The 12,543-nt window shown below is 46.5% G+C and overlaps 2 protein-coding genes across 15 annotated transcripts in view; one reads left to right on the top strand and one right to left on the bottom strand.

The window, feature by feature from the left end:
* DENR (density regulated re-initiation and release factor) overlaps positions 1-9,283 on the bottom strand; it is a 39,152-nt gene extending 29,869 nt beyond the window's left edge. For both annotated transcript variants that reach the window (XM_085858904.1, XM_085858905.1), the window contains exon 1: positions 9,169-9,283. The gene's annotated coding sequence lies outside the window, so the exon portion shown is untranslated. The remainder of the gene's footprint in view (positions 1-9,168) is intronic.
* The window catches only part of LOC147011171 (uncharacterized), a 35,777-nt gene continuing 32,400 nt past the window's right edge, over positions 9,167-12,543 (top strand). For 7 of the 13 annotated variants that reach the window (XR_015052216.1, XR_015052217.1, XR_015052213.1 and 4 more), the window contains exons 1-2: positions 9,167-9,287; positions 9,458-9,596. Coding sequence is in view for 8 of the 13 variants with exons in the window: in XM_085858910.1 (XP_085715036.1) it covers positions 9,559-9,596 (38 nt within the window). In the remaining 5 variants the exon portion in view is untranslated. Of the gene's footprint in view, positions 9,431-9,457; positions 9,597-12,543 lie in introns of all 13 variants that reach the window. The other 6 variants (XR_015052214.1, XR_015052215.1, XM_085858911.1 and 3 more) reach the window with 1 other exon arrangement.

Raw genomic sequence — 12,543 nt, 5'->3', positions numbered from 1 at the left:
CAAAAAGGCGATTTGTGTTCTACAGCGTTCAACTATATAATTCAATTCAAATAATAGATTGTAACGAAAGGAGAAAAAAAAAAACAACAAAAAAGCTTTTCTCGGAAGTTTACCACCGTTGATGCAGCGTCTTTTACAGCACTTTGTTTGACACGTTACATTAGTTCTTCGTGCCTGTTGTGCGTGTCCTTTTTGACATCCACAAAAACAGTAAGTTTCCTGTTTGGAATGCTTTTCAATGTTCTTTGAGTCCTTGTGTTGCATATTCAACAATTTTTTTTTATCTTGCTCCTGTCTGTGCATACGCAAACGGGATGAGATTCCATACAATTTGCCAAATTCGGAGCCAAAATATTGCTAAAACACACGTTTGTTTTCCGATTCGTGTTCAAAATATAAAATTCAATTGAAATAAAGTTGTTCCTCGATCATAAACTGACTTTTGTAGACAGACAGATAGACAAAGTGAACCATTTGCTTAACCCCGCTTTTCATACGCACGCGGGGTTGAAATACCAAAACATTGATGGACTTCACATGTTGCGAATATTGAAAGGAATCTGCACTGCATGCCATGCCTTTACGTGTCCGGCATGCATGGTACAACAGCAAAGCCAAGTTGAAAAAAAAATGTATATTTTTTGAGATGTTCAGGAAATGTTTTGCAGATCTTATTGAAGAAGTTTACATTCTCCTTAACTCCTTGCTAAGACCAGGCCAAGAATAAGGGCTGACAGGATGGCCAAGAGGTACGTACATTTGCCTCTAAGCTGTCTAGCCTGGGTTTGAATCCTGAGCCAACTATATACTGTCATCCCGGTGTTTCACAGTGTTTGGGGACAGTCATCCTGGTGTTTCACAGTGATTCATCAATGTGTTTGTGTGTACAGTCCCTTAGATGGATGTTAAATGGAAACCTAGCCTGCCAGCATTTGTTGGTGGACGTAAAATATGTCTTTTGCGAATAGTAGGCGAGCTAACACCAGCACCCTAGACAAATTACAAATGCCTGCCCATCATGCCTGCATTGCATCAGCAGCAAAACCATGCCCTCAGCCAATGATGCTACCCCGCAACCTTGTTTTGCATATGAACGCAGGCCAATAATATGGGTACGTGGTCTTGAACCCATGTAATGTGAAAGATGTGAGAAGTGTTATTAATGAGTCATTCCACCTCACATCACCGGAGGCCTCCCAGTTGGCCCCCTCGGATTTACTTAAAACTTTCATAAAATAGTTCCCAGGTATCAAAATAATGCTGCGTAAAATTTTAGTACCATAGATGCTGTCAACTCCGAGATATTGAGGATTGAAAATGTGGTTGTGGCCCTATTTTTATGGTCGTTGCGAGCATCACAAAATGAACGGCTACTTTTAAACTCCCACAACCTTTTAAATATTAATGCTAGAGCCTTGAAATTTTCAGAGATTATTCTTCTATCACTGCTCTGTAAGAAACAAACATAAAACGGAGTATATCTCTCTTAATTTTTATGACCTGATCAGTTGAAATCCAGAAAAAAAAATGTTGGTTTTGTCTGAAGACCCAACTTTGAGACCCCATATATTATTATTGACCCATCCCAGAAGATTGAAATTTTTTCAGGTAATAACTATGGTAGTAGTATTCAAATACATGTTTACTTTTCTTAATCAGTCATATATTAGCCGAAACCCTGTCACAGACGGATTCCGTTCATTCATCCACCCTCAGCAGCTCAACCACACTCGAGGGACATGGACTGGACAGGGCATGCTTGCCCCCACCTGCTCACCCCCCCGCCCCTGCCCCATTCCACCCCGCCTTCAATTTGCTTACCCCCGCCAAAAAGATTAATTACCCCAGCCCCGCCCCCGCCTCTTCACTCCCCGCCCCCATCTCTTGCTTCCCTGCCCCACTTGCCCCCGGTCCCCCGTCCCCCTGTCCACCCCCTCACACTCAACCCCGCCTAATTCACCCCAGCCCCCGCCCCATTTCTCCCATCTCCCGCTTTCAATTTGCTTACCCCCGCCCAAAAATTTGCTTACCTTGCCCCCCGCCTATTCACTCCCTGTACAAGCAGTACAAGCTCACACCTGACTTGGAAAAGCAGATCAAGGACCTATTCAAATCATTTACGTGAAATGTTTTATTACATTGTTATTGCAGTATGTGATATATTTTTGTATTATTAATTTGAATCATAGAACTAATCATTCATGATTACCATGGTGCCCACATCATGCACACACTTCATGTATTCACGAATGTGTTAACAGTTTTATAAAAAATAGAAAATATATATATTTAAAAAATATACCACTTTGATAGATGACACTTTTGTAAACTTGAATATGCTCTTTCCAATGGTGAACAATTTGAAGTGGTATACCTTGTCACGTATTTGCAATCCTCACCTGAATTTCGGGGAAAAATGAAAATTTTCAATTTTTGAGGGATCATGACTGTATTATATATGACTGATTAAGAAAAGTAAACATGTATTTGAATTCTACTACCATACAGTTATTACATGAAAAAATTTCAAGCTTCTGGGATGGGTCAATAAAAATATATGGGGTCTCAAAGTTGGGTCTTCAGACAAAACCAACATTTTTTTTCTGGATTTCAACTGATCAGGTCATAAAATTTAACAGGTATACTCAGTTTTATGTTTGTTTCTTACAGAGCAGTTATAGAAGAATAATCTCTGAAAATTTCAAGGCTCTAGCATTAATATTTAAAAAGTTGTGGGAGTTTAAAAGTAGCCGTTCATTTTGTGATGCTCGCAACGACCATAAAAATAGGGCCACAACCACATTTTCAACCCTCAATATCTCTGAGTTGACCGCATCTATGGACCTAAAATTTTACGCAGCTTAATTTTGATACCTGGGAACTATTTTATGAAAGTTTAAAGTAAATCTGAGGGGGTCAACTGGGAACATTTTCTTAAATTTGGTGATTTCAGATGGAATGACTCTAATGGTCACATTTGAGCCATAGTCAATACATATATATCGTAGTTACATGGAGGGATTCAAACCAATTGTCTTGTATCCTTCGAAATGTATTGTTGTGGTTCTCACCGTGCCGGCGTGCGGGCGACCGATTTTAGCTAATTCGCGGCCGCACGCGCCCACCGACCGTGGCAATCCTAGTCGCAGCTTTCAGATCAACGCTGAAATCCAGCTACGGGTGTGCTTTTAAGCACACCACAACCTTGTCAATACACAACCCGCGCTACAGGGTCCGATCGCCGAATGGTCGATTTACCTAATTATTCGCGCGGGCAGACTACCGAGAGATTGTACCTCAACGGGACCTGCTTGGAAACGAGCCGCTTAAGCAGCTCGCTCCGTTTGCGATTTGCCGAGCGGTGTATTATCGCCAAGCCCCGTTGGACCCGATTAGCTCATCAGTATTTACAACCAGCTATTTATTCCGAACGCAATTACAGCAGCTCAATGGAGGAAGGGACGCAACGAGGAGGTGAACATTCAAACAATGACATTTATTTGTCATGTATAAAGTCAATGAAGCAATGCAGATATCTGCAAGCACGTATGCAATGTAATGAATGCAACGAATGGGGGTCGGGACAAGACACGAGCAAACCAAAGACCTGCAGCCATATCTATTTATTATGCACACAATCACTTCACCACAATTCGACTTAGCGGACACGGCGCCACAACTTTCATACAAAGAAAACCCAAGGAAAGGAAAGGGCAGAACGGGACCCGTAGGCCTTTAATGTTTCCGCGGAGCTGTGGAGACCGCAGGAGCTCCGTGACACCGTGCTGGTTACCTGCCACCCTCGTGGTGACTCGCTGGGCAACCCTCGATATTCCGTCAACACGGCAGTTGGTGTAACCGCGACTCGGTTGGACCAGGCCCCGCCGTGCGGCCTGGTGGATCGGGCCTAGCCGACGACGCCTCAGAGGAACGAACGGGCCTTTGCCCTTTTAAGAGTTGATGCTCATTTACGAGCCAGCCCGTTCCTCAGCATTTGCTCGGACCGTTCTGTCGCTGGCTGGCGACTTCTCTCCGGCTGTCTCCACCGACCCACAGTTCGGCACGGTACTGCAGGCTTGGCTGCACTCCAGGCTCTGCTGCGACGACCCCGACTGCCCTCCACTGGACTCGAACCTTGGCGCTCTCCACCCCGACTCCAGACGAACTCCTGACAGACTCCTCGCTTGGCGTTCCAGCGCGCCTTTTTATGGGGTCCGGGGGTAAGTTTGATCTTCCACCTTCAACCTTTCACCCCCCGCTGGCTCCGCCCCTTTTGTCATTTTGATCCAATCTCGTCGTGAAACGCGAACGTGCGTGGATGTTGTAGGAATCATCCTTACCACGCGGACGTTGTGGAAATCATCGGCTCTGGCTCCAACGAGGGAGTCCCCGCGTCTGTCGTGGAGATGCTGTTCGTTGGGATTCGCCGAAGCTGGCGAAAAGATGGCGGCGCAATGGAGATGAAGGCGAGGCGATGTTGTTCGTTTGTGGAGATGTTGTTGAGGAGATGTCATGGTTGGCGCTGTGGTGGGGATGGCATGGTTGTTGAGATGCGGTTGTGGTTGTTGAGATGCAGTTGTTCCAAAATAAAGATAGCAAAAGAATAATACTACCTCAAAGATCACAGCCCGGTTATACGAATAATAAATCCCTTTAGACATCGGTGGGGAAATCTAATCTGAACACAAACTTATCGACATAACTGATCTCTGGGAAACCTGAATGGTGTTCTGTGAATTTCCACAACCATAACAGTATTTTAAAATCTTTATAAAATTAGATTGCACTGTTTCCTCAAGCTGGTCCACCACATGTCCTTTACTGGAAATGCTCCACTTTATCTTGGCTTTCCCAGACATTCCACTCCCATGAAACTAGACAGGGGCTTTGCTTTTACAGTGATAAAAAGCCGAGATTGTGGGGGAGATTTGCCTGAGAGACATTTATGAGTGCACGCTCGGAGCCCTTATCAAGCCACCCAGAGAAAGATTGAAACCAGAGATAGTTTGTATGGAGGAGGTTTTTTTGAATGTAGAATTTTAGTGTGGTTGGTGGCTCTCTGTTCAGTTTGAGCTGCCTAACCACCTCCGCATGCGTGTGCTTCTTCAATAAACCGTGTATTCGAGAACTTCCTCTCTGATTCTTCACCTGCGGCCGGAGAAAGAGTCTTCACAAAAGAGACTTGTTAGAAAGATACAGGAAGAGAATGTTGCTTTTCTACTGCCCCTCTGACAAGGTCAGAGATGGGGGACATTAAAATGTGCTCCGTCCGACCGATCATCTATCCACGGACTTTGGTGTACGTGATATTTTGAAAACTGTTGAACATTTAGTTTTCATTTGCAGATTATCTATACCTCATTAGATCATGGCTGTGATTGGCTGAATTCTGTTGCGGCAATTTGTCAAAATGACTTCTGGTGTAGCTTATTTTTCAAATAGTGTGTGTGTGTGTGTGTGTGTGTGTGTGTGTGTGTGTGTGTGTGTGTGTGTGTGTGTGTGTGTGTGTGTGTGTTTCAACCACCCAAAAGGTGGGGGGCCTAGAGTGTCAGCTCCTTGTAAACTTTGTAATAAACCGATCTCAACAACATCCGTAACTGAAAGGTGAGAATGATTTAGTTGAGACAAACTGTATTAAGTTTTGAAGAGTTAATCTTGCTGACAGTTTTCAAACTCCTCAGGTGTTGTTCGAGGTTCATGTTAACTAATATTTTAAACAAAGGTGCAGGATGGACTGTGGTTCTGAAATGATTTACATCAAGAGTGAACGATGACTGGAACAATCTTCGAGAGACAGTAGTTTCTGCACCTTCTACAGACACTTTCAAGAAACGTCTGAGAGCTTTTCCAAAAGGCAAATACAGACAAACAACCATAGTATGGAAAGCAAAGGTATATACGGCAAGGTGCAGCATGGTACGGTACGGCACTTTTGTAAAATGATCATTAACCACGTCTCTTTGCAGACAACTGCGTCCTCTTCGGGCATATTACATCTTCCCAGGACTGCACTTATCTTCAGATGGATCTTGATTCTTGACATGTTACAGGAGTGGGAGACAAAGTGCTTTAAGATGGAGTTTCACTCATCTACATGCCAGGTCATCCACATCAACAAGAAGTGGAAACCAATCCTCCAATCTTATAACATTCACGGCCACACCCTTGACGAGGTTAACTCGGCCAAATACTTGGTGTCCACATCAATTCAAAGCGGAATTTCAACACCTGTATGGATGTAACTGTCAAGAAAGATAACTCCACCAATGCCTTCCCGAGTCAAAACTTCAGCCAATGCAACCGCAGAATTAAGAAGACCACATTCACAGCTTACGTCCAACCAATCATGGAATATTCTGCAACAGCATGGGATTCGATGCCGAGTGTTGGCTTACCGGTTAGAGTGGCGGGCTTGGGATCTTAGGATCCCAAGTTCAAATTCCACTCGGCTCTTGAATCAATACCAGGTGGGGTATGAGTACCAGCTCGCTGGTATCCTGTGTCGGAGTGACGACCCGTCCAGGATTGTGTCCAATAGTCAAGAAGACTGCTTTGGGAGCACCAATGCTCTGCACAGAGTATGGTCCCAATGGATGGAGAGATGGACGGATGGGATCCTCATACTCAACGTAACATCAACAAGCTCGAGACGGTCCAATGTAGAGGTGCTGGTTATGTCACAGGTAACTACGGTCGTACCAGCAGCGTCACGGCCATGCTTGAAGGGCTACAAAGGTCCACCTCGGAGAGTAGAAGACTCCAAAGCAGTCTTGCCTTGATGCGCCGCATTCACTCCGACCTTGTGGACATCAGGTGGAATGCATACCTCACTGAAGCACCCTTAGGCACCAGAGAAATATGGATCCCGCTTCGTGACACCAAGCTGCAGTACCCAGGTATATGGCTCGTACTTCTTCCCCCGCACCTGCAGGGATTAGAACCACCTGGAGAAGGACACTGCCACTTCATCCTCCCTCTCCACCTTCAAAACCGCGCTTGGGGGACCAGCCAGATAAGATCACGTGACGCTAACTTTTACATACATACATATTGTTGCGAATTCGCGCCCGCCGGCGTGCGATCGGCCGCTCGACTCGAATGGCGGCCGCCTCGCCCACCGGACGGACAATTCTGTCGTGACCCTCCGGGAACTATCGCCCGGAGCCACTCACAGGTGGGCCTTTCGACCTCACCACGATCGTGCCAATCGGCCACCCGCGTAGGATAGGGTTGTTCGCCAAACTCGACCTACCTAAGTACCCACGCGGATGGTAAACCGGGCAATCGTACCTCGCCGCAGGTTGACTCCGGAAACGAACCGCTTAAGCGGTCCGTTCCGTGCTATCGGGATAACCGAGCGGTGTTATCGTCGGCCTCGACGGTTCCGATTAATTATCGGGCGTATTAAGCCCACTACGAACCCTTTACGTGAAGCAAGATGGAGAGATTCAAACGAAGGAAAGGACGCAGCGAAACGGGGAACAATTCACCATAATGCACATTTATTAACCAGCCCACGAAAAGCACACATATAGAGTCAAACAGTCAGAATGCACATATATCAATTTAAAACAAAAACAACAATGCAGAGCTATAACCGAATACGCGAACACACGGCAACACATACAGTTTTACTTCACAGACGGCGCCGACACACATTTACTCAAAAGCAAAGGAAAGAAGCCACCCTCATAGGCAAGGTGGCAGACGGGCCTGTAGGCCAATATTTGCGCAGGACCTGCAGGAGCGGCCAGGTCCGCGAGACCGGGGGGTCCTACCCGCGTCCTCGTGACGAGCCGCAAATGTGGCTGCCCGGCGGTGCCCTGACTTCGTGCTCCTTCGCGGGTTTTGTTGGCACCGCTTGGAGTGGGGTGGGAACGGGGCCCCCTTTTTGCACTATCTCAGCGCGAGGGAAAGGGGGAAATTGTTGATGCGCTGGGGAGGAGAATGGCTGGCTGGCTTGGGTCCCGTGACGAGCGATTCCACCGCGACCTCGTCGCCGACCGCCGTCTTCCCTGCCTCGGACCCGAGCTCCTTGGCCTCCTCCCACAATTCTCCTCAGCCGACTGCAGAAACCACCTTGACGCCTTCGCTTCCCGACTCCACTCCGCTCTCCAACCCGACTTGACTGCCAAAACTCTCTGCCTTCAAAACTCTCTCCCCTGATTCGCCTTGCGCTCGGCGCTTTATAGGCCGGCAGGAGAAAACAGTATGCAAATTCCCAGATCAGGATCACCTCGGGGACGGAGCCACGCTCGCCGATCGGACGGAGGAAAAGGGGCGTGAATCTCCCCTGATCCGAGAATTTGCAGATTTCGATTTCACACGGAAGCGCCTGGAGGCGGGGCCAAGCCGCTCCGCGCTTGCTGATTGGACGGATCAGAAGTGGGCGTGTAGCATTCTTGATCTGAATTTTCCCTTGGAAAGGTCGCTTTTTGCACTCGCGGCTCGGTGCGTATCGCTGAACGAGCCCAGGACAGCCCGACGCTCAGTGTTCACAGGTGATGCGGGAATGGCCGTAGGAGAGAGGTGAGGGTGGTGGAGGGTTTTTGCTGGTGGTTTTATGGTTCTGGTGGTTGATTCAAAATAAAGATAGATCAGAAAAACGCCTAACTCAAAGCGTCGCAGCCCGAATGAATCACATAAATTCCCTCTAAACAACGGGTTTGGGGCTAACTACACATGTACTTAGAGTTATCTCACCTACGGGATCTGAATGGTGGTTTGCGAATTTCCACAGCCGTAACAATATATATATATATATATATATATATATATATATATATATATATATATATATATATATATATATATATATATATATATATATATATATATATATATATTTGCACAATTTGGTCGCTTGTGCGCAACTGCAGTGCAGTAATCCTCATCCTGATGAAGCAGCACTTACACAGAAGGAAGGAAGGAAGGAAGGAAGGAAGGGGGAAAAAAAACCCGTAAGAACTCTCGGTGAAGGCAGATAGTCGCTTATTTATCCAGAAAGTTTCTCCATCAAACTCAGTCATTAAAAGCCAAGATATCCACAAAGATCCCTTCACGAAGGGAATAAAAACAGGCGAAAACGATTGTAAAAACGCAATAGATTTTGCCACGAAAAGCTACACATTCCTGTACGAAACGAAACGAACCATCAGATAAACGTACCAGAAGCAAAAGCACGCGCACGAGTGGGGAAACTTGGCTTCGGTGAACGAGTCAACCATTTATCATGACGTCACGCTGAACCCTGAACTCGGGACTCGCACGGACTTCGGTCACTGCTGGTAAATGATAGGATCGACATTACCTCAAGGAAATACGGAATTAATCCTTCGAAGCATGATTTATCGATTCTAATTGAAAGGGAGATAAAATGTTTTTCCCTCTTGGAGTACCTCGTACATCTGCCTCGCTGAATCACAATGAGGTAATACAACATTTTATTTTACCTCAGGAACAACATTTTACCTCAGGTACAAGTGACGACGCCGTCTTTTTCTTTGAAACTTTGACGGTGCTTTCACTTACTCATTTAATTTGGCAGAGCAACTGAACATGGTATCACCTTCGCTTGCAAGTCAACCAGACAAAGGGTAAGAAGAAGAAGAAAAAAAACGTTTTTGTTTTATTCTGCTGCAAATCATTTTTTTTTTCCTACAAAATTTTTTTCAATCCTTTTGTTATTTTGATCGTACATTTACAATGTGATCTTTGACATAAACCACATGCGTGACAAGGATATTAATATATATATATATATATATATATATATATATATATATATATATATATATATATATATATATATATATATATATATATATATATATATATATCAGTGTTCCTTTCCATGAAATACATGGACATTATGAAGTGAACATCACATCCACGATGAGATTTACCAGGACACTGGTGCTCGGTTCGCTGACTTCGGAAGGATGATGGGCTGAGTCAACCACCTGATGTTAATTCAGCGGAAACGGGGCTAAAACTCAAGACCCGAGGATCCCAAGCCACCACCCCAACCGCAAAGCCAATGCCAGGTTCATATGACAGGTTGAGTCAACCCCCCTGATGTTAATTCAGTGGCCAACGGGGCTCGAACTCAAGACCCAAGGATCCCAAGCCACCACCCTAACCGTGAAGCCAATGCCAGGTTCATATGACAGGTTGAGTCAACCCCCCTGATGTTAATTCAGTGGCCAATGGGAGCTCGAACTCAAAACCCGAGGATCCCAAGCCACCACCCTAATCACGAAGCCAACGCCAGCTCATATGACAGGCTGAGTCAACCACCTGATGTTAATTCAGCGGAAAACGGTGCTAAAACTCAAGACCCGAGGATCCCAAGCCACCACCCTAACCGCGAAGCCAATGCCAGGTTCATATGACAAGTCGAGTCAACCCCCCCTGATGTTAATTCAGTGGAAACGGGGCTCAAACTCAAGACCCGAGGATCCCAAGCCACCACCCTAACCGCGAAGCCAATGCCAGGTTCATATGACAGGTTGAGTCAACCCCCCTGATGTTAATTCAGTGGCCAACGGGGCTCGAACTCAAGACCCGAGGATCCCAAGCCACCACCCTAACCGTGAAGCCAATGCCAGGTTCATATGACAGGTTGAGTCAACCCCCCTGATGTTAATTCAGTGGCCAATGGGAGCTCGAACTCAAGACCCAAGGATCCCAAGCCACCACCCTAATCGCGAAGCCAACGCCAGCTCATATGACAGGCTGAGTCAACCACCTGATGTTAATTCAGCGGAAAACGGTGCTAAAACTCAAGACCCGAGGATCCCAAGCCACCACCCTAACCGCGAAGCCAATGCCAGGTTCATATGACAAGTTTATCAACCCCCCTGATGCTAATTCAGTGGCCAACGGGGCTCGAACTCAAGACCCGAGGATCCCAAGCAACCACCCTAACCGCAAAGCCAATGCCAGGTTCATATGACAGGTTGAGTCAACCCCCCTGATGTTAATTCAGTGGCCAACGGTGCTCGAACTCAAGACCCTAGGATCCTAAGCCACCACCCTAACTGCGAAGCCAACGCCAGGTCATATGACAGGCTGAGTCAACCGACTGATGATAATTCAGTGGAAACGGGGCTCAAACTCAAGACCCTAGGATCCCAAGCCACCACCCGAACCGCGAAGCCAACGCCAGGTCATATGACAGGCTGAGTCAACCACCTGATGTTACTTCAGTGGAAATGGGGCTTGGACTCAAGACCCAAGAATCTCAGGCCACCACTCTCACCGCTAAGCCAACGCCAGGCTCATGGTTCCCATGATACGTGTTCTGATCCAATTTGGAAATATTCTAGCCACATGCGATGTGGTCGACAATATATTTCGATAATTACAATTAAGAATTCAATATGAATGATATAAAGTGTCAAAAAGTGAACTGATAGTACCAGGTCAGATGGTTTCTTCCAAATGATACATCTTCATAAACCTGTAAACTCCTTCTTCTTCGTTTGTATGCAGCACAAGGATGCGGGGTAGCATCATTGGCTGAGGGTGCAGCTGTGCCACTGATCAATGCCCTCTGCTGGTTAGGTCAGGAATTTGGAATTTGTTCACGGTGCCCACGATAGCTTGCCTACTCTTCGTGAAGGACACTGTGGGATATTTAACGTCCACTAACAAATGCTGGCAGACGGCGGCAAATCCCGTTTTAACGTACATCCAAGGGACGGCTCACACAATGATGAATCACCCTGGCTGTGAAACACCGGGATGACAGTTTATCACTTGGTCATCATTATGAACCCAGGCTAAACAGCCAAGAGGCGAGTGTGCGTCCCTCTACGCCATCCTGTCAGCCCAACACGTGAACTTATGTTGCTCGAATAACCGATTCCTCAAGACCTTTCGAGTCATGAACTACTTTCTGGCTGAAGGAAACGTTGCCTCTTAGTGGTTTAGTTTTCTGGTTTTGCTCTCACTCACTGCTTGGAAAACGTCGCAATTGTTTGTCAAATCCTCACTGAGAATATTATAGGTTTATCCTGGGTGGTTTAGCCTGGTGTGTTGGCGCAGTGGTTAGGGCAGCGGCTTGGGATACAAAAGGTCCTGAGTTCAAGCCCCGTTGAGCCACTGAATTAATACACCAGGGGGTTGACTCAGCCTGTCATCCTTCCGAGGTCGGCAAAATGAGTACCAGTATACTGGGCCGGTGTATACCCCGGTTAAAAATAGGTGTACCATATCCCTGTGTGTCGTAAGAGGCGACCAGGGTTGCGTCAGGAAGGGCATCCGGCGTAAAACATGTGCCAAATCATGATGCGGATCATACGGATGATCCGCTGTGGCAACCCCTAACGGGAGCAGCCGAAAGAAGAAGAAGAAGAAGAAGATCCTGGGTGGTTTAGTTGTGCAGTGGTTTGGTTGTGCCGGGTAGTTTTGTTGTGCCGGGTGGTTTAGTTGTGTTAGATGGTTCACTTGTTCTACGTGGTTGTGTTGTGCTGGGTGATTTGGTTGTGCTCGCCAGTTTGGTTGTGGTGGGTGCCGGGTGGTTTAGTAGTGGCAGGT

This window comes from Eptatretus burgeri, chromosome 16 (genome assembly GCF_056783735.1).
Source record: "Eptatretus burgeri isolate ZD-2024b chromosome 16, Ebu_testis_v1, whole genome shotgun sequence".
NCBI classification, from domain to species: domain Eukaryota; kingdom Metazoa; phylum Chordata; class Myxini; order Myxiniformes; family Myxinidae; genus Eptatretus; species Eptatretus burgeri.
The sequence above is the reverse complement of the archived record's forward strand: the minus strand, read 5'-3'. Positions and strand labels throughout refer to the sequence as shown.